Source organism: Panicum hallii, chromosome 7 (assembly GCF_002211085.1).
Source record: "Panicum hallii strain FIL2 chromosome 7, PHallii_v3.1, whole genome shotgun sequence".
NCBI classification, from domain to species: Eukaryota; Viridiplantae; Streptophyta; class Magnoliopsida; order Poales; family Poaceae; genus Panicum; species Panicum hallii.
In genome coordinates, this window is record NC_038048.1 from 3,880,684 (window position 1) to 3,904,417 (window position 23,734).

The window sequence follows — 23,734 nt, forward strand, 5'->3', positions numbered from 1 at the left end:
TGCAATAAGTCCTCCTAATGTCACCTTACAAAACACTATTGGTTGCGATTTTTCACCTCGAAACCTAGAAAATGTAAGACCTTAAATGGATGAGACTACAGTTTTGACTTGCAGGGCAAACACCAGCCACAAGCATAAGAACTGCAGGTCAAAAGAACCATCAGGTTTCCAATAAATCATCTCAAGTCTGAAGAAGATCAGAAACTAAGAGTATAGAAATTTGTGCTGTTGCGTATCAACCCTCCAGTAATGAATGGTGACGTACTGTTAGATTCAAATCACCTAAAGCATATGGCATTTAGAAATGAAATTTCATATGGAAATTGTATTCAAATCGTATATCTAGATCAATGGTGTGGGCCCACCCAGTAAATTGGGCACAATTCATTCAAATAGCTACATACAGAGGGAAACGTACTATCAGGATTGCCCTGTTCCTATACTGAGGAAAGAAACCAAACCAAAACAGTTCTTCTAAATGTCAATTCACAGAACTACTGACTGGGATGCTTGACCTGGAGCAGATCCTCAAAGGACTAGGAGATGCAGATCCAGACGCCCAGGACGATGAGCGCTGTGCCGAGCGCGGCCGGCGCGGGGCGCACGCGCTCGCCAAGAATCGCGGCGGCGACGGCCGTTGCGGCGAAGGTGACGGCGTTGGTGACGGGCACGGCGACGGAGATGGGTGCGGCGCCGAGGAGCGCGAAGAAGGCCGCGGACGCGCACAGGTTGGCTGCGAACGGCGCCGAGTACTGCCACGTCACGAGGAGGGCCGCCCACCGCCGGAGGACGCTGCTGGATGGGGAGGCGCGGGCGCGGCGGTCCCAGACGAGCGCGCCCCGGCGCATGAGCGCGTTGGTCGCGCCCCACACCAGGCCCACCGCCACCATGCTCGCCGCGTCGACCCTGCCCGCTGCCATGGCCGGCGGCCCTGCTTGGTAGTGGCTGGATCTGGGCCTGGGCGTCTGGGTCAGGTAGGAGCTGGGCGCCACCAGAGACTGGCCGAGTTGGCCCTGTGAACTGTGAAGAGACACGAAGATCCGAAACATTATATTTCCCCTAAAATTTTTTCTAAAATGTTTCAAAAGATCCGTTTCAATTCAACTAGTAATAAGATAAATATAAGAGAAAATGAGCGGCCGGTTGTTTCCTTCACCTCCTGCAGCTTTTGTGGAATTCATCAGTTTCATTGTAAGAAATGGTAACAATCCTGAATCCTAGAACTATAGTGAAGTTATTGTTCCCAGGAAGCAAATTTTACATTTTTAGAAGTCAGTTTTTCTCTAATTTCATTGCATTGTGGGTGACATATGGCACTGTTTGTATCATGCTCTGCGATCGCAAATGTTGATTGAATCACGTTGGAGTAATACGACGTAAAGAAAATTGTTTATGTTGGAAGATGTTTGGTATAACTTTGTCGGCGCTGTTAATACCAAAAGTCGTTTTTACCATCTTTTAAGAGATATCAGGAGATACACAACACATAACTAAGGAGTCATCAAATATGTCCTTTTTCTTTAAGTTCATGTAATAATTTTTGTACTTCTTCGTTCCTATTTGAAAGATGGTACCTGAGTCCACCACCTGGAAGCTATCAATTACCATGTGCTCAAGATCGTGTGCAGGCAATGTATGGTGGTTAACGTGCCGCAGAAAAACTATGAGGGAGTAAGGGCCCAGCACACTTACCATGTGTTTGGTCTCAAAATTTTTCTACTATATAATATGCATATAATTTATTTTTATTTTATAGTTCATATGTCTTCTATTATTTTTTTGAACTATGTCCATGAGTGCTACAAAGACATTAATACTTGATATTTCTTTTTCTATTTTTTAGTATTTTTTCATTTGCTTTTCCCTTGTTCCCTATATATTTGTGTTTTACATTTATCTTTTTATTTCATATTCAAATTTATCATCTATTGTTTTTACCTATTATTTTATTTGATTTTTGGTTTAGTTTATATTCTTCCCATACATTTTATGCATAACTTTATGAATTTATATTTTTCATGGATCACAAGAGTTGTTTTGTGTCCATTGTATTTGTTGTAGGTGTATAAATGTTTGTTCCATAAATTCGTAGAATTTATTCTAGGTGTAGAAATATTTGTTCCCCGAGTTGTATAATTTATTCCTAGTATGTTCCCAGGAGTTCATATAGTTTCTCCCATATGCACTGATATTTGTTCTATGAATTCACATATTTAATTCCATGTGTACATAATTTATTCTATGAGTTGTCATAATTTGCTCCAGATATATACATAGTTGTTCAGTGTGTTCATATAATTTTTTCGGAGTGCACAATTATTTTATTCTATGAGTTCATATTATTTATTGTAGCTGGACATACTTTATAAAAAGCCTTTCAACTTAATAAAAGATGGTTTAAAAAACTTGATAAAAATATAGTCAAGTGGGGCCTTACTTTGATGATCTTGTTGTAAGAAATTTAATGGTATAATTCGAACTAAGGCACCTCAAAGTTATGTTGCTTTTGGCGACTTAGGGTGTGTTCGTTTACTAGTGTCTAAAGTTTAGACCCTTCACATCAAATAGAATCTTGCTATTTAGAAGTATTAAATAAAATCTAATTACAAAACTAATTGCAGAACCCCACGGCTAATTCGCGAGACGAATCTAATGAGGTATATTAGTCCATGATTAGCGGATGATTACTGTAGCATCACTGTGGCAAATTATGGATTAATTAGGCTCATTAAATTTATCTCGCGAATTAGCACCCATCTGTGCAAAAAGTTTTGTAATTAGACTTTATTTAATACTTCTAAATGACAAGATTCTTTTTGATGTGACGGATCTAAACTTTAGAGGGTAGGAAACGAACACACTCTTATAACCGCACCCTAAAGTTAAGTCCTATCATTGAGGTTCTTAAACTCACTCGTAAGGCCTCTCTGGCAACCTTGGCAAAATCGCCGGCTGAGGTGGACATCACAATCTCTATTCATAAAAGGGCTGATTAGGCGACCGGTTGGTCGTGCGATGGAAATGCCCGACGCCTAATCGTCCCGCCGTCCGCGGATTCCCACTGTTGGTAGATTAGGGGCGCTGTCAACATTTGATTTGGGCCGTAGATCGGGTTTAAGCCCTGTATGGCCGCATCATCCCGCCACCAGCGATTCAGGCCGTCCGCAGACCCGCACAGCTTCATCAGGTGCCGTCAAATAGTATCGCAGTAGGTCAATTCCGAAACCGCTGCCTCATCCCTCGCTCGCGTTTTAGGCGTCAGGTTCCGAAACTATCGGCACGTCTGAATCCTCGAGCGCTGGGAACGCGGCGTTGCAGAGGACCTGATGCCCCGGTTGAACGGCGGTGAACAGGCAATTGCGAACAAGGAGGACAATCTGCCCCGGTTGATCCCGCGTGAAGCATCTGGGATCAACTGATCAAGGTCAGTCCGCGATTTGATTGTTTCCACCGTTTTCGCATAGGGAATTCATGGCTAATGCTCTTCCTTGCCGCGACGCAGACGAGCTGCGGCGCTGATTGGCCCTGTGCTGCTGCTGCCGCTGGCCCTGTGCCGCCGGCGTTCATCATGCCCTCACCTTCCAGTCCGCCCCCTCCTTCCGGCATCAACACCGGCCGATTCCGAACCTCTCCACCGCTGGTAAGGAGCAAATGGAACCCCCTCAATGTCCACTCTCTATTCCTCCGCCGGCCTCTATGGTTGTGGCCCGAGTTTTTGCATATTAGCCCCTGAAGAACCATGGAGTAATTGACCTTTTATGTTGATGCTAATACAGAATGCATTAATTCTGGTCATCTCGTGTGCTTGTGCTGATTCCTTTTTATAATTTTATTGTTTTGTTTTGCTCCTAAAGAGAATTGCATCAGAATTACAACCGCTTGTGCTCCGATTCAGAGAGTGTTTGGGACTGTAGGAATTTCGTTGTAAGCAGTTCAGTTAATGCAGAGTTCACGAAAACACATTGAGTTCTGAACATGTGACAATTTAGGTTGCAGAGCATATTTTTATACGAGTTGTTTATTATTAGAACCCTCAAAATTACCTTAAAACATGTAAATAGTATGATGATAAGATATGTGTACTGTAAGTGCAATAATAAGTTTAGCTGCACATTTATCCTCTGATTTAGATCTGACATTGTTTTCGTTTCACAACCTGCCAGGTAGGATTGCAGTCTGAATTTTGCTTCTTCTACTTTTTTTGGGAATGTACATGAGCTTACATTGATATCATTTGGTTATTGCAGGGAGGATGTGGGGACATTATTTTCATGTATGGCTGTACCAAAGTTTTTGAGGCCCTGTTGCAAAATACAAAATGTGGTCCTATATTTAGAAAATAAAAATAATCTAAATGCATTTTGAATTTAATTATATAACTTATGTAACGATAAATCTATCAAGAGCACCTTCTGAGTTTGAGCAAACTATTCAGGCCATTCTGCTTGTGGTTTTCAGCACCGGAATCATATTGCCCTAGACTAGAAGACATGATAAAGTAATGGACCTCCCTTTTCAAAAATCACAAATAGAACAAAAGCTTACTTAAAATAAAAATGATTAAGTTCATGGTAACCAATAAAGAGAGAAAATTTATTTGTGATCAAACATTAATGTGCAATGCAATGACATACGCCAATCAATCGCAGCGTGAGTACTCTCATCTAATTTCTTAATTCTCAATTGAGAGTACTCTCATCTAATCTAAGGGCATGTACAACCCTGTAGACGGCTGCTGTCTTTTTAACCCAAACAGACAGTTTAAACAGATAGCTTGTACAATGGGTGTCTGTTTAGTTGTTTGCAGGGTGTTTAATTCATGTTTTGACACACAAATCATGATGATCTAGTGCATACTTGATCTTTGTAGCCATTTTGTTGCATACATGAGACAATACACAATCAATTCAAATATTCCGCATGACGTGTAAAATAAACATGTATATAATAATTATATGTATATATATATATATATATATCATATGAAATGGTCTTAGAAGTACATGATATGATATAATAATAAAGTCACCATTTCAATCAACATATGAAATGGTTTTAGAAATACAAGATATAATAATAAAGTCACCACATGATTGGACATATGGCTCTAACCTCCTCTTGGCCCAAAAAGCTTCCATAGGTGCTCAACTAAATCATTCTTGAGTTGACGATGTGTAGAGGTAGCCCGGATAGCCGAGTTTCTGTTAAGAACCTCCACAAAGCATGGATTAGGGTTGTCATTTGTATTCACTTCCGGTGGTAGGACAATGGTTCCACTCGGATTTTCATTCAAATCAATTGGAATTCTAACCAAATCTTTTTCATCTTCCACTATCATATTATGGATGATAACGCAAGCTTGCATTATATTGACAACATCATTCCTTTTCCATAACCGTGCCGGACGGTTGATAATATCAAAACGGGATTGCAACACGCCAAATGCGCACTCGACATCCTTCCTTGCTCCTTCTTGTCGTCGCGCATATAATTTATGTTTGTCCGTTTGAGGTTTGCTTATTGTCTTCACGAAGGCTGCCCACTCAGGATATATTCCATCGGCAAGGTAATACCCTGTGTCATATTGCGTTCCATTTATAGTATAACTCACTCGGGGGGCTTCTCCTTTTATGGCATGAATGAACAATGGTGACTTGTTTAACACTTGGATATCATTTTGAGACCCCGCGGTACCAAAAAAAGCATGCCATATATGAAGGTCCCGAGATGCTACCGCCTCAAGGATCATAGTAGGTTTCCCTTTGTCACCACGAGTAAACATGCCAGCCCAACCTTTTGAACAATTCTTCCATGCCCAATATGCATACAATCAATACTTCCTATCATGCCTGGAAAGCCACGGGCCTCATTCTCTTGAAGTATTTTTTCTAGTCCATCACTGGTCGGAGGACGCAAGTACTCGGCACCAAAACATTCAATTATCCCTTTGGAAAATTTTTCTAAACATTCCAAAGAAGTGCTTGCTGCAATTTTCAATACCTCATCTAGTGCATCAGCTGCTGTGCCATATCCTAGCATTCGAATAGCTGCAGTGCACTTTTGGAGAGGCGAGTGGCTATCTCGACCCATTGCATCAACTCTTTGGGTAAAAAAAATATCCCAATTAGAGAGAGTATCGACAATTCGAAGGAACAAATGCCTCCCTTTGCATCTATGCTACCTCTTTCTGTTCCTTTGCTGCAAGATGAGCAAGCTTTGTTTGTTCTATCTTCTCAGATGATAACTTCTGCTGCACTTCCAATACTTTCAGCCTACTTGCATTCTGTTCATCCTGGATTTTACCAAATTTGTCCAGCTCTTCAAGATCTATATGGTTCACATCCTTAATTGTGGCATATTTAAGCTTTTTAGCTAGTTTTTGCCCCATTGGTCTAGGCTGATCATCAAGTTCATCTACATCTGTATGATCCTCAGCCTCTCCTTCCTTCTCATTGCCTGGACCCTTTCTTTTTCTTGCTGCTTTAAGCCCATTGTTGTATGTAATCCACTTTGCTTCATTTTTGACTGTGTTCCAAACTTCCATCAACACAAAAGGTCCTAGATTGAGTTTCTTATTGTCTTCTATATAGAACACATGGGCCTTCTCAATCCACATTAGATCATTATAGCCACTAGTATAAATCATTCTAGCCTTCAACCAAGCACTATGAAATAGGTCAGTCCACCTATTTACCTTATGAAAACGGTCCTTGATTTGCTTGGCATTCCTGGCCCTATGACTTGGTGTAGTTTCATTGTATGTGACCTCAACATCACTCCAATATTGCTCATTCTTCCTATCAGCACCACAGGTTGGGTCTGTTGAATTGAGAAGCCAGGAGCTAATCTGTAAATGTAAAAATTAAATATTATCTCATCTATTGTATTAAGCAACCATGAGTTCATATGTAAATGACATTGCAGTGAGACTCACCATCCTGACATCTTCTTCTTGACTCCAAAATATTCGCTTCTCAGTCCTAGGTGCCTCTTCACCGCTGTCAACATTAACATATGGGTTATTGTCCTTTGCTGAAATAGGAGTCGAAAATTCCTCTTCTGATTGTACATCTTGCATATTCCGCGGCTGCCTGAATGGTGCATATTGAGATGGTTGTCCACCAAAAATGAAATTTTGGGACATGTTGGGCTGGATGAAATTGGTGAAGCCTCCGGGAGGTGTTGCATTTGTTCCCCTGTAATCATAATAATAAACAATGCTGCACTCAAAGACTAGATAAATCGTAGCCCATGATGGAGAGGTTGTCCAGATCTTTAATTTTACGACTAAAGGACACAACTAAAGGGACTAATTCTTAATTTAACCACACAAAAACAGAGAACTCATTCCATTAATTCATGATAATAACTAGTAGTGCTAACCATGCTCTGCTCTTCACAGAATCCATGCTCAACCATCAAAACATAAAGGGACTGAGCAAAATTAGAAGAGAGTACCACATTGCAGGATCTGAAGATTGAGGATTCCATGGTTGGGAGCTCTGTTCGGGGCTACCAAAGAAGTCGTCGCTGCCGTTGAAGAAGTCGCCAGCGCCACATCCCAAACTCCTCTGCTCTGGCACATGCGCTGCCCTGCTCAAACTACTCACCTCCGGCACAGGCGGCGCTCTAGCTCCTCCAGAGACCTTCTCCATTGGTGCCCCCTTCCGCATCGGTGCCGCACCTGCCTTGCGCACCCGAGCCGACTTCAGTACATCTCGCGCCGCCGCCGCTGCCTCCTTCCGTGCTTGCCGTGACATTGGGACCCGACCTAGGGTTCGATGGGGAGGGAAGATTCAGTATTTGAGGAAGAGAAGGAAGGGGATTTTGGGGAGGGGGGATGGGGGGAGGATTATGGCGCGAACCTTGGGCGGCAAAGGAATTCCTCCCACGCGCGCACCGGATCCTTGCTGCCGTCGTCTCCCCACATCGCTTCCTACAACGCGCGTTCAGTCGTCGCCTCGGTCTCGGAGCACGAGCTTCGCTCGTAGACGAGCGAGGCTACGAGAGTGTCGCTCATACGGTCGCGGAGGGGGTTTCTTGTAAAAATACATTGCATGTCTACGGTAGACTATGGCCCGTTGTACATGCCCTAATTTCTTAATTCTCATTTGATGAGAGTACTCAGGGTGATATGGAGATGGGGACGGTAGAAATCGGCGAGTCGCAGGTCACGACCATGGTGCCTGGTAGCAATCGCATGTCCGCATGAGTGTCCAAGGCGAGGCATCTCGATGTGACCGTGTTTGGCGTTGTCTCGTGTCATCCCGCTCGCGTGAGGATCTCAAGGGGCGAAGCGTCCATCCAAGTCTCCGTACTCGAGCTCATTCTAGGGCCTTGGCTCCAGTGCTTTGGTACATGGAATTGAAAGGACGTGGGCTAATTAACTAACTACTGATTAGTAGGGCTGAATAACAAGCTGGCTCGGTCCGGCTCGTTCGAGCTGGCTCGGCTTGGCTCGTTATCCTAATGAGCACAAAAGTCTGCTCGGCTCGGCTCGGTCCGGCTCGCGAGCTGCCTCGGGCGAGCCAAACATTGAGATACTCTCCCAGATGATATATATCTATACAGATCAAATAAAAAATATTAGGATAATATATGGTTCCATTTCCATATTTTCAGAACCATATATAATTCTATTGGCCATACTTTCATGATTCATTAACCATACATGTTCCATCAATAACATATACCCATATGCTAGCCTATCATAAGTAAAGAGGTTACAAAATATGAAAAATTAGTCTCTCAGATACATAAATTGATCGGTCTATTCAATGGATATTGGATAAGCACAAAAGCATAAAGGAAATACTGAGTCTTGGTTTTTAGACGGTCTATAACGTAGGTGGAAACCATTTTGTACGCGTAGCTCGTTCAGCTCGCGAGCAGCTCGCGAGCCGGCTTGAACTCACGCATTATACTAAGGAGCACAAAGTTGTGCTCGGCTCGTTAGGAATTAGACCGAGCCGAGCCGGCTCTGAGTCGAGCAAGCTAACGAGTCACGAGCAATTTTTCCAGTCCTACTGATCAGGGACATCAGCTAATTAACTGCTGATTAGGGGCCCTTTAATTTTGGGGCCGGGTGCGGTAGCTCCACTTGATCCATGCCATATACGGGCCTGTTAGGGTATCCTCTAACATGATCATCTAAAATTGTAGCAAATCTCTCACTCTATGATTTTAGGTGGTACCTGATGTATTTTCATTATTTACATTTGTGAGCATCTCATGTCTTCTAGCCATTTTGTACTGTCTTCTGACTTGCTTCCATGCTCAGGTTAAATTTGCCTGCTCTATTTATCCCAGCTTTCCTCTCTCCAGTGTGAGTACGAGATCAATTTTCCTCTCATAATCTCTGCTAGCTTCTTCCCTTTGGCCAGTGAGTTCACAGTGGAGTCCTCTCCAATTCGTGTGAGTACATTTGGCACTGGAAGGAGTTGTTGGTGTCTGGTGTTGCGATGCTGAGGCTCGCCCGCACGCGCCGACGCTGTGCGGTGAGGCTCTGTATCTCCGTCTTCCACACCGGCGACAACGGTGGCGAATAGGATTTCTAGGACAGCGGCTGGTGAGCCATGCCTTGCCTCGATCATCAATTCGCTTGGGCATATTGTGCTATGAGTATTCACATGCATTCTCTCTACATGTTTTCGCTGATGAATGCTGACAAGGTTGCATGGTGCCGCCGACCACCATTGCATTAGCCCTAACTTTTTCGTAGATGAATTTTGTGATATTTTGATATTATATGTTTGCCCAGATCCTGCATCTTTCCGGATATGAGTTCAAGCAAGACGAATGGTGTGCCAAGGGAACCATTCATAGATTTGATGAACACACCCCACGCCGGTAAGTCACTTAACGCAGATGGATTATACATGATTAAATTTATAAACAATTACTTTTATACTAAATTATTAAATTTAATATGCATACTGATTTTTAATTTCAGAAGGACAACATGACCACCAGAATTATATGGAGCCGGTTAAGACTCAAGAACATGAAGAAATCGGTATTGGTAAAACAAAAAAAACTCTAATGAAAACTATTGCTACACCCTCTAATTGTGTTGACCAAACAAACTAAGCTTTCTCTCCAGGTGAATATGCTCCTAAGGTCAGTAGCTGGATGCCCTCACAGTCACATCCAATCTGCACAAATTCTGATGGTAATAAAGACCATCTTAATATCATGTACAAAAGCAGCTTCACGATTACTAAGTTGACAAAGTGATGGTACTTTTAATTTTGATTTAAAGGTTTAGGTGGCGTGCGACTGCAAAATAACCCTGAGTTGCAAACACAATCTCCTATGGTCGAGGATGGTATTCTCCCTACTTTTCATTAATGACTTTAGTCAATTTGATGTCGCATTCTGGTCAACTTAATGATCGTACTATTGAAATAGATGGGGATGAGGATGTTATTTTTGAGGATGATGATGAAGAAGACAAGGGTTACCTTTTTGCTGGACAAGGCTATTGGCAAAACATAAGTCATGCGATTGGAAAAAAATTGTTAACTTCTAATAGAATGAAATACAAATGGTGTTTAATATATATACAGATGGTGAATCCGACGACGATGCTGATGTTACTTTGTGTGGAGATGCTGCCGATGTGTCGGATGTAATTGATCCCTTCACCAAAGTGTTTGAAAACATACCATCTAAGATGCATATGCTTGAGCCGGTTGATAACTGTGAACATTGCAACCTAAAGAAATTTCAGTTCGAGCCACCTGAATTTTGTTGCCACAGTGGGAAGATACATTTATCAACCCCTGACACACCACCTGAACTCATGAGGCTATGGTCAAGCTCAGATGCTGTTGCTAGACACTTCCGTTCAAACATCAGATTCTTTAATGGTCACTTCTCGTTCACATCCCTATACTGCCACCTAGATCGTATGACAACCAACATGCGAAATGGGGGAGTTTATACGTTCCGTGCACATGGGCAGATATACCATAATGTTCAGTCATTTGGTAAGGAAGAAGGCACTGAACCTAGACACCTTGAATTGTACTTCTATGATGATGATCCTTATCTTGAGCACCGATACCATAGGTGTTGCGAAGAATGCTTGAAAAAGGATAAGGAGGTTACAAAAAGATTAGTTGGGATACTTTGGGGCAACCGATACTCTGAACAGCTGAGGTCTATGGGTCATGTTGAAGATATAGAGGACTACCATGTTGCATTGAATCTGGACCAATAATTGGATCAGAGGACATATAATGTGCCTCTCACATCAGAGGTTGCTGCTGTTTGGATTGAGGGCAGTGAACTCCTAGGTCAGTTCAAAACATAGTGTTCTCCTACAGGGCAAGGATAGGTCTGTGCATGGGATTAGATCATACCATGCGTGTTATGAGGCATTATCATATCCACTTTTCTTCCCTAGAGGGGAGCTTAGTTGGCATAATTTCATTCCGAAGGCTGGCGTGACTATGCAAGAAGTCGAGGCTGCCTGTGCTACCCAAAGGCTTGCACTCAAAGTGATGGCGACGATGATGAATGTATAGTTCATGGGTTATAAATAAATAATCATAGTTTTTATTACACACTACTTCTTGTACTATATTTCATTGTGCTAATATTATCTTCGCAAATGTGTAGGTGGGGCTGGCAATTTATGTGTGTCAGTACGTGACTATTACTGCTATAAATTCCAAATGCATCCTGGTATATTTAACCCAATACTTTTTGGTAAACAGCTTCCAGCAGTTTGCTGTGGACACATACATAAAGTTAGAAAGTTCATGCTTAGACTACATCAGGAATAATCAGTAGGAGTTGAGGGCTGATTTATACAAAGGTCTCATTGATAGTTTGCATGCAGGCGATGGTCGAGCAGATGCTGTTGGGAAATAGACAATGCTGTCCACATCATTCATCGGAGGTCCTCGGGACATGAGGCGTTGGTACATGGATGCTATGGCATTGGTGCGGAAGTATGGGAAACCAGATATGTCCCTCACAATGATGTGCAACCTAAATTGGGTTGATATCAAATAGGATCTTTTGCCTAGCCAAACTACATAGGATCGCCTTGATCTGGGAACTAGGGTTTTTAGGGTAAAACTTGAGGTGCTGAAGAAGAAATTGATGAAGAATCACATCCTTGGTAAGGTTCGGGCTTATGTATACGTTGTGGAGTTTCAAAAGAGGGGGTTACCACATGCTCACTTCTTGCTGATCATGAAACGGAAGTACAAGCTTACGTGTCCTGAGCAATATGATCTTCTTATCTCAGCAGAACTTCCAAACAAGAAAAGTTTTCTAAGTTGTACAAGATGGTCACCAAGCACATGATGCATGGCCCGTGTGGGGTGCTATTCCCATTTTTTCCTTGCACTAAGGAACGCACATCTTGTAAGAATCACTATCCACGGGCCTTCTGCGAGTCCACATCTCAGCGAAAGGACTCTTACCCCACATACATTTACAAGGGTCCTGATCAGGCATCTATTGCTGTTAGAGAAGGTGATAATGCTGATAGCAATGGTAATGTTGATGAGATAAAGCAGTTTAGGGATGCCCGTGGGTGACGCCTCCAGAAGCAATGTGGAGGATATATTGTTTCGACCTAAGCCAAAACCACCCACCAGTGAAACAATTGCAGCTTCATCTACCTGATATGCATCTGGTGTCATTCCATCAATGTTCTAATATACAAAATATAGAAAATTGCCCTGGTGTGGAAGAGTCAATGCTTACAGCATATTTTGCTCAAAATAGGGTCGATGAGTTTGCACGTGGTATATTGTATAATGATTTTTTGGAATTCTATAATTAGCATTCCAATGGTAAATCTGCAAGCGAAGGTTATATGAGGGGCGCAAGCAAGTTGGTAGAATTGTCTCCACGCACCTGGCCGAGGGGGAACACTATTATCTTCGCGTTCTACTTAACCATGTTGCTGGAGCTACCTCATTCGACCATCTTAAAATGGTTGATGGCATCGTGCAACCTACATTCTGCGAGGCAGCCGAAAGAAGAGGTCTAATTGAAGAAGATAACACATTAGATGAGTGCCTTACGGAAGCTTGTACATTCCAAATGCCTTCTTCACTACGAAGGCTATTTACAACTATTTTGGTGTTTTGTGAACCCAGTGATGTGTTTGCGCTTTGGCAGAAACATGTGCATGCAATGTTAGAGGATTATCAACAAAATAGTCCATCTTCTGATATAGCCACACAAATGGTACTTATTGGTATTAGAAATATGTTGCAGTCAATGGGGAAGGACTTTAAGACATTTCCTCTTCCAGAGATTGATGAGATGTATGATGATGCTAATGGTATTCCTCGTGAAATATTTGAGGAGGCAAGCATCAAGGCAGATATCGATGATGTGTCTTTGGTCAACTCCCTTAACCTAGAATAAATGGACGCCTACGAGGAGATCATTGCAACTATTGATTCTGATAAAGGTGGACTCTTTTTTATGGATGGTCGTGGCGGCACCGGAAAGACTTTCCTATACAAATCTCTGCTAGCGACACTACGAAGTCAGAACAAGCTTGCCATGCCAACAGCTACATCTGGTGTTGCAACATCAATGTTGTTAAAACTCAAGGAGATGGAACAATACGTGTTTTTTTTCACCATTGTGCTTTGTTGCAATGAATATTTTATATTCATTCAATCTACCAATGATATGATATATTTTCATTGACACAACGATATGACCGTGTGAGCTACAGCGCCGACACGACCGGTTCAGTAGGGGACGACATTCATAGTGATAAAGGTGGCCATCATGAGTTGATGGAAAGGGGTAGCGATGCAGACAAGGGCAATGAAGAGTCGGTGCAAGACAGGTAAAAGGTGTATTACCCCATTATGTGTATTCTTTTTTATAAATTTCATTTGATACCCTTTAATTGTTTTTAGTTTCCATTTACAAAAACATTGTGCGGTCATCCAACAGGGGCACCGCTATTCAATATGGTGATGATATGGCTGACAAGGATAAAATCAAGATGCACAAGCCAACTGAAATGGCAACCTCAGAAGGTGATGGGATGCCTATAACAGTAAAGGAAACTGGTGATATAGAAGATATTGAACCATCTCATGAGGAACTCTTCAAGGATAGGTAATTAATGTGATGCACCATCATTTTCCATGGAAGTTACATTGAAGCTACTTCAATATGATTTCTTGTTATTGATATCATGAACATTGACATGGTGGCCGATTGGGGTGTCACGGTTGACTCAGATAAGGTCGACACTAACAAGAAGAAGCGTGCTGAACCAATCAAGCAGGAACTCATCGTGGATAGGTAATTAATGAGATGCACATTCAATCAAGTTTCTCATGAAAGTTCATTCAAGCAATCTAAATATGAATTCTATTTCCAATTATCATGAACAGGGAAGTGTCGGCCGATCGGGATGTGCAGACCGAGTCTGTTGATGAGTTAATAGGTAAAGAGCGGATTGTTGGCGGTCCTTAAGTGCAAAATCTCACTGCCAACTATGCTCAGGAATAAAGGAAAACTACCTCACTTACTCACATATTTGTATCACTAACCTAGTTCCATAGATGTATTTGTATATTTGGCTATTTCAGGATGCAAGTCCAAAAGAAGAGGAAAACACACAGCAAACGCAGAAGAAGTATACAGAAGATCCCATCCAGCGTCACACGTACAACGAGGGCCCACAATGCAGGGCAAACCAACGCACAAAGGCGGAAAACATACATAATCTGGAAGAGGACCCACTTGTCACCCAGCCACCAGAAGGTGGTGGCTAGGGGGGCCACCAGGGGATCGGCCGACTTCCAGGGTCGGCCAATCCTGGCCTAGCTCTAGTCCAGGTGCAGCTTGGAGGGAAGGCTGATCTAATCCTCTGGAGGTCGGTTTGTCATGTTTCCAAATATTCCTCCGCCGGGAACTGCCCTTGGAAGCTATAAAAGGAGGAGATGGAGGCCCTCACAACACACACCACACTTGAAGCCTCTCTCCCTCTCTCTAGTTGGGACTTGTAATCCTTAGGCTAGTGGAGCTAGGCTAGTTATCTGCCTTAGCGAATCCAAGTCATCCTTGGGTCGTTGAGCAACCTTCGGCCTTGGGTATGGCTTTGTATTCAACTCATTGGTATTCTACTCATAATATAGAGTTGATTCATGGTTATCTTACTATCCTAATAGTATGCTTTGCCATCTCTTATGCTCCCTTAAGTTATATGATCATGTTTAGTTTAGCTTTAAGTATCAACATTGGTTTGGTATGCTTTCGGGCTTGCTCTAGTTCTATGCCTGTCCATCATCATGGTGGGGGTTCTGGAGGGGCTAGAGTAGTGATCTTGTGCACGAGCGTGGTGCTCTGGGCACAAGGGATCTATTGAATATGACTGCATCCCACGGTCTATCGGCGTAGGCGACAGGTGGTGATAGCCCTGTCCGTCCATCGTAGTCCCCCATGTTCGGATGTGGTGTAGGAGTCTAAAGTGCTATTCCAGGTTGCTGGCAGACCAGTACTGGGTAGTCTCCCTATAATGTTGGTTGCTTAATGCTAATCCTAGCCATGTGTTGTATGACCCTTTGCATCCTTGAGTAGATATCACTAGGACCCTCTTTTATGACTATGCTCCCGCTAACCTTTGGTTTATTTGTTATTCTTTATTCATGAGATTGGCTTGTGTGTGTATCACATTACCCTTATACTTCATTTATCATAACTTACCCTGTTTGAGTTATAGTCTATTGCTTAAGCGTATTGTTATGATTATGTACCTTGAATCTCTTTTACACCATGCCATCCTATGGGAAAATATAAATAACGATACCCGAATAATCATCCGGGTGAAATGCTTCAACGGTATATCCGTGCGCTTATGGATTTATTCTATAAACATTAAGACAAACCATCATGGTATTTTTGGCGCCGTTGCCTGGGACTGACAATCCTGGTGATGACGTTAAGAAATACCAACACAGATTAGATGAGATATGGGGACATATGGTTCATAACAAACCAAAAAGTTCGTGGTCGGCACAGATTGTACCATGAGGTATTGCATTTATCTATTGGTACTTAGCTCATACAGAATACTTACACCATCATTTTGTATGCGTTGCTGTCCTTACAATTGCGGTATTTGCAGATTACGCTTGCAACAGAGATGATCTTTACCATCGAGAATGGAAGTTTTTGTAGTTTCACGAAATAGAGTGGTACCGCGAAGCTACTCCATCAAGCATCTCTTATTATTTGGGACAAGGCTTCTATGACAAAGAGGCAAGCTGTTGAAGCACTAGACAACGGTCTACGTAATATAATGGATCGGCCATAGTTGCCTTTTGGGGGTAAGATAGTTGTGTTCGGTGGACACTTTAGGCTGGTACTACCAGTTGTTAGAAGGGGGTCGAGGGCTCAAATTGTCGATGCTTCGGTTCGGTACAGAGATCGTACCTATGGGGTTCCATGCAGCATCTTCAGCTATTTCACAATATGAGAGCACAAAGTGACCCTTGGTTCGCGAATTATTTATTGCGCATTGGTGGTGGAATGGAAGAAGTGAATTCCGATGGTGAGGTCAAACAACCGGATGAGATTTGCATCCCGTATACTGGGAAGGCAAGTGACCTTGGTACATTAATTAATAGCATATTCCCAAATCTCAATGAGAACATGTTAAATAAAGACTACATCACTTTGAGAGCTATATTATCTACCAGGAATGATTGGGTCGATAAGATTAATATAAAGATGATAGAAACTTTCCAAGGTGGTGAGATGGAGTACCATAGTTTTGTTGCTGCAGTGGATGATCCTCATAACTATTATCTAGCTGAGTTTCTTAATACTCTAACACCAAACAGGCTCCCCCCTCATGTGCTAAAACTCAAGGTTGGCTGTCCTGTCATATTGCTTAGGAATATAGATCCGGTCTATGAAATAGTACAAGACTGGTTGTATGAGGTTTCCAAAGAAATATAATCGATGTAGAAATTGTGTTAGGTCAACATGCTGGGAAACATGTTTTCCTCCCCCGGATACCCTTATGCCCATCTGATGATGAGATGATCCCCTTCCAATTTAAAAGGAAGCAGTTCCCAATCAGATTTAGTTTTGCCATGACGGTCAACAAATCACAAGGTCAAACAATCCCAAATGTTGGTGTGTACCTTCCTGAGCCAGTATTTTGTCATGGCCAATTATATGTTGTGATGTCTAGAGCCACTTCGAGGAAGAACATCAAGATTCTCGTGAAACAGCCTAATGCACTTGAGGAAGACAATGAACCTAAAAAAAGTGAAAAGAAGAAGGGTAAAAAGAATGAAAAGGAGAAAAAAAGAATGAGAAGAAATATATCCTAACTGGGAATGGTACGTTCACGAAAAATATTGTATATAAGGAGATTCTTACACCATAGCTGCGAGATAATGATAGTTCTAATTATTTGTTTTTTCAAATTGTAAAATTTTTGTATAATCATTGTACCAAATTTAATAATTGTCATATGGTTAGGATTAGCATTAAGCAACCAACATTAGGGGGACACTACCCAGTACTGATCTTGTAGCAACCTAGAATGGAACTTTAGCTTCCTACACCATATCCGAATGTGGGGGACTACGAAGGACGGATAGAGCTGTCACTAACCGCTGCCTACTCCGAGAGACCATGGGATGCAATCATATTCGATAGATCTCTCGTGCCCCACGCTCATGCACAAGATCACTAGTCTAGCCCCTCCAGAACCCCCACCATGATGATGGACAGGCATAGAACTAGAGCAAGCCTGAAAGCATACCAAAACCGAAGTTGATACTTAAAGCTAAACTAAACATGATCATATAACTTAAGGGAGCATAAGACTTGGCAAAGCGTACTATCAGGATAGTAAGATAACCATGAATCAACTCTATATTATAAGTTGAATACTGACGAGTTGAATGCAAAGCCATACCCAAGGCCGAAGGTTGCTCAACGACCCAAGGACGACTTGGATTCGCTAAGGAAGATAACTAGCCTGGCTCCACTAGCCTAAGGATTACAAGTCGCAACTAGAGAGAGGGAGAGAGGCTTGAAGTGTGGTGTGTGTTGAATGAGAGGGCTCCACCTCCTTTTATACTCTCCTAGGGCGGTTCCCGGCGGAGGTAAGTAAGGAAACATCTGGAAACTGATGTAGGAGGGCGCAGGAGATCTTCCCGCCAAAGCTGAGGAGAACAGGAACCAGTCCAGGTTCAGCCGACCCCGTGGATCGGCCGACCCCTGGTGGGTTCTCTTCAACCACGCCTTGTGGGCCCTTTTTGTAAGTGTGATGCAGGATGAGATCTTCTGTGTACTTCTTTTGCGTTTGCTGGTTTTCTTCTTATTTTTGACTTGCATCCTGAAATAGACAAATATACAAATACATCTGTGGAACTAGGTTAGTGATAAAAATATGTGAGTAAGTGAGGTAGTTTTCCTTTATTCCTAAGTATAGTTGGTGGTGAGATTTTGTACTTAAGGACCGCCAACAGCCTCCCGACTTCCGATTTCTTCCGTGGTCTTCTTTTCCATTATGGCATCCAACTTCACCACTTGAACCCCAATTCCATTTTGCACATAGCCATTTTTGTCCACTTTTGCGAATCCTTCCTTAGCATAGAACCTCATTTCAACTTGTTCTGCTACCTCTTTCACCTAAAGCCTCAGCCCAGTGAATAGAATATTGCAGAAGTCGGAGGAGCTAGTTTTTAGCTTAGGCAAGACATGGACAAAAATTACCTTGAGTACAAATTCTTGACTAGTTGGTCTGGCTGGAAACCATAAGCCTAGTCTTCCAGAGCGGACTACTGAAAAGCCAAAGATAGCCCACGAGTGGAGGGAGATGCCATAACAAGCAGAAATGGATCAAATTGATGAGTTGCTTGTCAAATTATGGAGCACAAGATTGCTGGTGTCACTGGCGCCTCTGTCGTGTACTCTTGGATGGGCACGTGTATTCAGCCTCTACAAAAACGAACTCAATTTGGTTTCGAGTATCTTGGTATCTCAGACCCATCTCAGTTTACTGCAGACATGGTCCAACAAAGTGAACCCGTGGGCGAGTAATCCAAGTGCTGCTTGATGCCGAGATGGTTGCATATGTTCCCAACTTGTTCATGCCATAAATGCTCCCAAAAAGGTAAGGGTAAGTAACCATTGTTCTTCATCGAGTACTTCTGCACCATTTATTGTGACTTATATTGATAGTCATGCTGAATTGCTTAGACTTGTAGGTTTATATCAACCTGTACAGGAGTATGTCTCCCATGCCAGATATTGAGCATCCCCGCCACACACAGCCGACTACTCATCGGAACATCTCCTCCTGTCCTGACACCGATCCAGTGACGGAGGAAGAAGATAATGACTCTGATGATGGCCGCACCCTCTTTGACTTATAGAGGAAAAGGGGGGCGACTACCTCCCAGGGGAATACGACTTCTCCTAGTGGTGAGATCTTTCCTGCACCTCTGAAGAAGCCTAGGGTGGCGGCACAGAAGCGCAGGGCTAGGACTTCTACGATAAATGATAAGCAACCAAGGTAAATATCATATCCAAACATTTACGAGTACTTTCCTTAGTCCGCCTCTGTGTTGATTTTCCAAGAATCCTTCCCGTTTCTTTTTCTTCAGTGCTGTTGCCTCCAACCCTAAGCATTCGAAGCAAAGGGCTGAGGATAATGTAGTCGGGGATGATACTGTAATGGGAGAAGACGTGCCCTCGGTTATAGTGGACCCATTGCCAAGTAGTACCAGGGCTATGCCGGGGCAAACACTGCCCTCGGCTAGCCTTCAAGTGGATGCAGCCACATCTGGTGCTGCGCCTGGGCAAACATTGCCCTAGGTTGACAGGCCGGCGCCTTTGAGTACTTTAGGTGCTATTACAGCTCCCGAAGTGCTCAAGGCAAGAAAGTTGAATGTAAAGAAGTCTTCATTGTAAGTACTTGTGTACTTTTTTTATTACAATTTGTAGGTTCATAATTAATAACTATTCTGAACATTGCTTTTGCCAAATGTAGGAAATCCTCTGCTCTGAGAACGGACAAGCCTGGCGATGCTGCGGCTGCCCTAGCACAGTTGCTGTAGCGTTGGTGATGACGGTGGCCATCGCCGCCCGGAAGTGCTCAAGGCAAGAAATTTGAATGTAAAGAAGTCTTCATTGTAAGTACTTGTGTACTTTTTCAGTTACAATTTGTAGGTTCATAATTAATAACTATTCTGAACATTGCTTTTGCCGAATGTAGGAAATCCTCTGCTCTAAGCATGGACAAGCCTGGCGATGCTGCGGCTGCCCCAACACAGTTGCTGTAGCGTTGGTGATGACGGTGGCCATCGCCGCTCGGGTTGATCTGCCGCCACCGTATGCGGAGTCCCCTGCACCCGCTGCCATTAAAGTAGAGGAAGATGTGCCAAGTGCAGAGTAAGACTCGACAAAAGATCCCAAGGTGGTAGAACCAGCCCCCGAGATTCCATCAGGTGAGCCCATTTTTCCACCCTCACCCGCGAGTACCGTCTTACCCACAGCGCATTTGATTCTTCCGGGCGACGTGGTAGGTACTCGACAGTAGCAGCCAACTCGTGAAAATCAGGATGTTGCAGGTAACTCCTCGGGTAACCTTCTGGTGTCACCATCAGGGTGGCAGCATGTCGTCCCGACGGAGCTTGTAGATGATCCAATGCTGACCTTGGAAGTCTTGAAGAATTTCCAAGATACTTTCAAGGAATTGTACAAGTTCTCCACGGTATGCTTACTGTCCTGCTAGAACATACTTAGTTGAATTGCTGGCTTACTTAACTGGCCATTGTTGATGTTTCTTATGCTCCAATAGAATTGATATTCCGCAAGCACACAAAATTACCGCCGTAGCATTTCACCTTGGAGTATTCCAGGGTATCGTAAATTTCCTCGGGGAAGCACTATGGTTAAAGAGTATAAGGATCGAATGATAAACTTACCAGAGATATCAACCAACTAAATTAGTGGGGGTAAGCCAGATAGATAAGATAAGATAATGACCAAGCGGTGACCTCCAGACACAAGAGACTCTAAACCTTAGAGCCGTAAACAGCTGGGAGGACAACAAGCAAGAAAGACTCCTAAAACACTTATAAACTATCGAGCTAGCCTCACTAGACTAAATCTTGCTTCTAACTAGTTATAGGGAACCTAGAGCTTACTTCGGTGGCTGGAAGACGAAGGACTTCAGAAAGGGGTGAGAGGGGAGTCCAACGGCAACCTGCTACTACTGCTATGAAAGCACCCGAACATGGTGGACTACGAGGGATGGATAGGACTGTCACCACCTGCCGCCTACCACACTGTTCTGTGGGGTAGAACATACTTCCTAGCTAACACTAAGCCAGACACCACGTCTGCACTCGGTGTTAGGATTTCTCTTTTGTCCTTCAAGAGAAATCCTCCTCAACCTAGGGAACTGACTTGAGCCCCCTAGTCCAGACGAGAAAACCCACAAGGTAAAATCCTGACAAACAAGAAAGAAAACAAAGCTGGATAACTTGGAAAGATAAATAAATGCAGAAAGTAAAGCTGACTCGAAAGGATAAAGAAGATAACTTATATTGATAAATGTCAAAGGGAAAGATACAAGAGCTATACCAGACTTCCGATGACGACTCTAGAATCCTGAGACAAGCTCGACTCGACTCTAACTCCTAGACTACTAAACCTAACTCTACAAAGTGAAATGACAAAGAGAACTCCTTGGTGTGTGTTACAAGTGGGATGTGCTGGTCTATTTATACTACTTCAAGGTCGGTTCTTGCAGCATAGCTTGTCTTGTAAGCAGATATGGCGGTTGAAGTAACTTCCACGCGAAGTTGAACACGTGGAGCTCCAGTGGGAGGCCGGTTGGCCGGCCTGGGATTTGTGTCACTTGGCACCACCTTCCTTTGGATGCCTCTGATTCCCTCCTAGTGTCGGTGGCAGTTGGCATCTCAAGTGTTTGCCCGAGTCTTGCATGCAAGTGGGCCCTCCAATCCATGGGTGAAGCCTTTCAGATCTTTGGATCAAACCGACTTCAAGGGAGTGCCCCTGGATCAGTGACGTAGCGATCCGAGGGAGTGCTAGGCCGGCCGGCCTAGTGGAGGCCGGTCGGCCTGGGGTTTTCCCCATTTTTTCTTAATTTTGGTACACTTGTTCCTGCATTCACAACTCATCCAAATCTTGTGGAACTTGATTAGTTTAAATAAAATATGTATGGAACATGGTGTAAAGCTTTATTTATTCCCAAGAAGTTGATGGAGAAAGTGTGATTCAATGGCTGTCAACAACCATTTTTCTTGTCGTGCAGACATTGGCCAATCGATCCAGACAAAAATCAGACAAGCTGAGAGTTGTTGAGGATGGACTGTGCTAATTGCAAGCCAAAGACAGGCAAATGGAGGAGCAGATCCATAAGAGAATTGAAGTGCAGCGTCAGCTAGATGCCATTAAGCTGGAGCGCACACGAGAAACTTAGCTCCTCAAGAAAGATATTAAAAATCTTGAAGAGAAGACCTAGTCCCAAGCAAAGGCCCATCAAGGTAACTTTCTCCCGAGTACTTTGCCCAGTTTGATGTAGTCGAGTAGTAGTCTCTGAAGTTGTGTGAGTACTTCTTCTTATCTTTTACCTGTAGAGCTCAAAAATATATTAAAATGTAAAGAAGAACTGCTGGCTAACTTGAAGAATCTTGTGTACCATTGTTCCGATGATGTGGAGCTCCTGATGAAGCAGCTCGAGGATGATGACAAGCAGCTTATGCAATGTATGCGACAAATTAAATCCATGGCTAAAGAGAAAAAGCTGATGCAGAAGCAACTTGAAGATCTCCAAGAAGTTGCGCAAGTAGTCGTCAACATGGTGGACCCTCTAGGAGAAGGAGTAGTCGACAATAGGACTCTGTTGGAGTGACTTCGTGAAGCTCCACAGAAGATTGGCAGCTACATCTCTGAGACCACCAGAGCCATAGCGCATGTGCTTGGGCTCGTCAAGCAATTCTGGCCAAAGGCCAATGTCGAGCCACTAGCCAATGGTATGGCTGCGGAATGCTCTGAAGAGAAGTTCGGAGAGTACCTGAAAGAGGTCAAGCCAATGGCTCACAAGATAGTTGAAAACCTAGAGCATGATTAGAAACATCGAATATGTTATGAAAAAACTGCCTGATTTATATGTTCAATTTGTAAGTATATCTATTTACTTGTTGCCTTTTGATCTATTCAAAATACTCTTGTGTAGAGTAGTATCAATGATCAAGACTCCTCGGATCGGATTCAATCCGGTCAGAGGAACAGCATACCTGATTCCCCTTCGAATTGCGCAACACAGCCATTGCATATCAAGAGGCCACGCGGTTCGAGTCCCTCTCCGCATTGGAGGAGGACTTGGATTGCCTACTCAGGATCGGAAAAGATGAAGCCACCACATGTCGGGGAGCCCCTATCATCGATGACTACGACTCGGACTCTGATGATAGTGCAGAGCCTTTTATGGGTGGTCATAAGGGCCTGGTGATCACATCGATGCCACAAGGTCGCTTCATGTACGGGAAGGGCAAGAACCCTCTAAACTACTCGGAGACAATGCCCGACTTGAGGCACACCTTGATATGCTGCCTGGATCACCCCAAGCAACTTTTCCCTTTTCTTTTCGGGTTGTGGATCAGTGTCAACTTACCCGACTACAGAGCCCCGCTCTGCACCTGTATGGGTATACACATCTGAACTTCGTTCAAGT

General features: G+C 43.3%; 2 protein-coding genes across 2 annotated transcripts; both read right to left on the bottom strand.

Moving 5' to 3' along the window:
* Nucleotides 1-297: 297 nt before the first annotated feature.
* Nucleotides 298-1,010, bottom strand: LOC112900935 (transmembrane protein 234 homolog). The gene has a single exon (XM_025969707.1). It carries the CDS (start codon nt 918-920, stop codon nt 537-539), a length of 384 nt encoding a protein of 127 aa, XP_025825492.1. The 5' UTR covers nt 921-1,010; the 3' UTR covers nt 298-536.
* A 5,162-nt stretch (nt 1,011-6,172) lies between these two features.
* On the bottom strand, nt 6,173-7,673 carry LOC112899491 (glutathione S-transferase T3-like). Its single transcript, XM_025967986.1, has 3 exons — nt 7,459-7,673; nt 6,935-7,196; nt 6,173-6,847 (listed from the first exon to the last, which is right to left on the bottom strand). Exons 1-3 carry the CDS (start codon nt 7,671-7,673, stop codon nt 6,173-6,175), a joined length of 1,152 nt encoding a protein of 383 aa, XP_025823771.1.
* Nucleotides 7,674-23,734: the final 16,061 nt, after the last annotated feature.

Bases quoted from the DNA above. Each gene is read 5' to 3' on its own strand.
- LOC112900935 (XM_025969707.1), bottom strand. From the start codon at position 920: ATGGCAGCGGGCAGGGTCGACGCGGCGAGCATGGTGGCGGTGGGCCTG.
- LOC112899491 (XM_025967986.1), bottom strand. From the start codon at position 7,673: ATGCGGAAGGGGGCACCAATGGAGAAGGTCTCTGGAGGAGCTAGAGCG. The intron at 7,197-7,458 runs GTACTCTCTTCT...TTATGATTACAG, and splicing joins TCTTCAGATCCTGCAATGTG to GGGAACAAATGCAACACCTC. The intron at 6,848-6,934 runs GTGAGTCTCACT...TTACATTTACAG, and splicing joins AAGAAGAAGATGTCAGGATG to ATTAGCTCCTGGCTTCTCAA.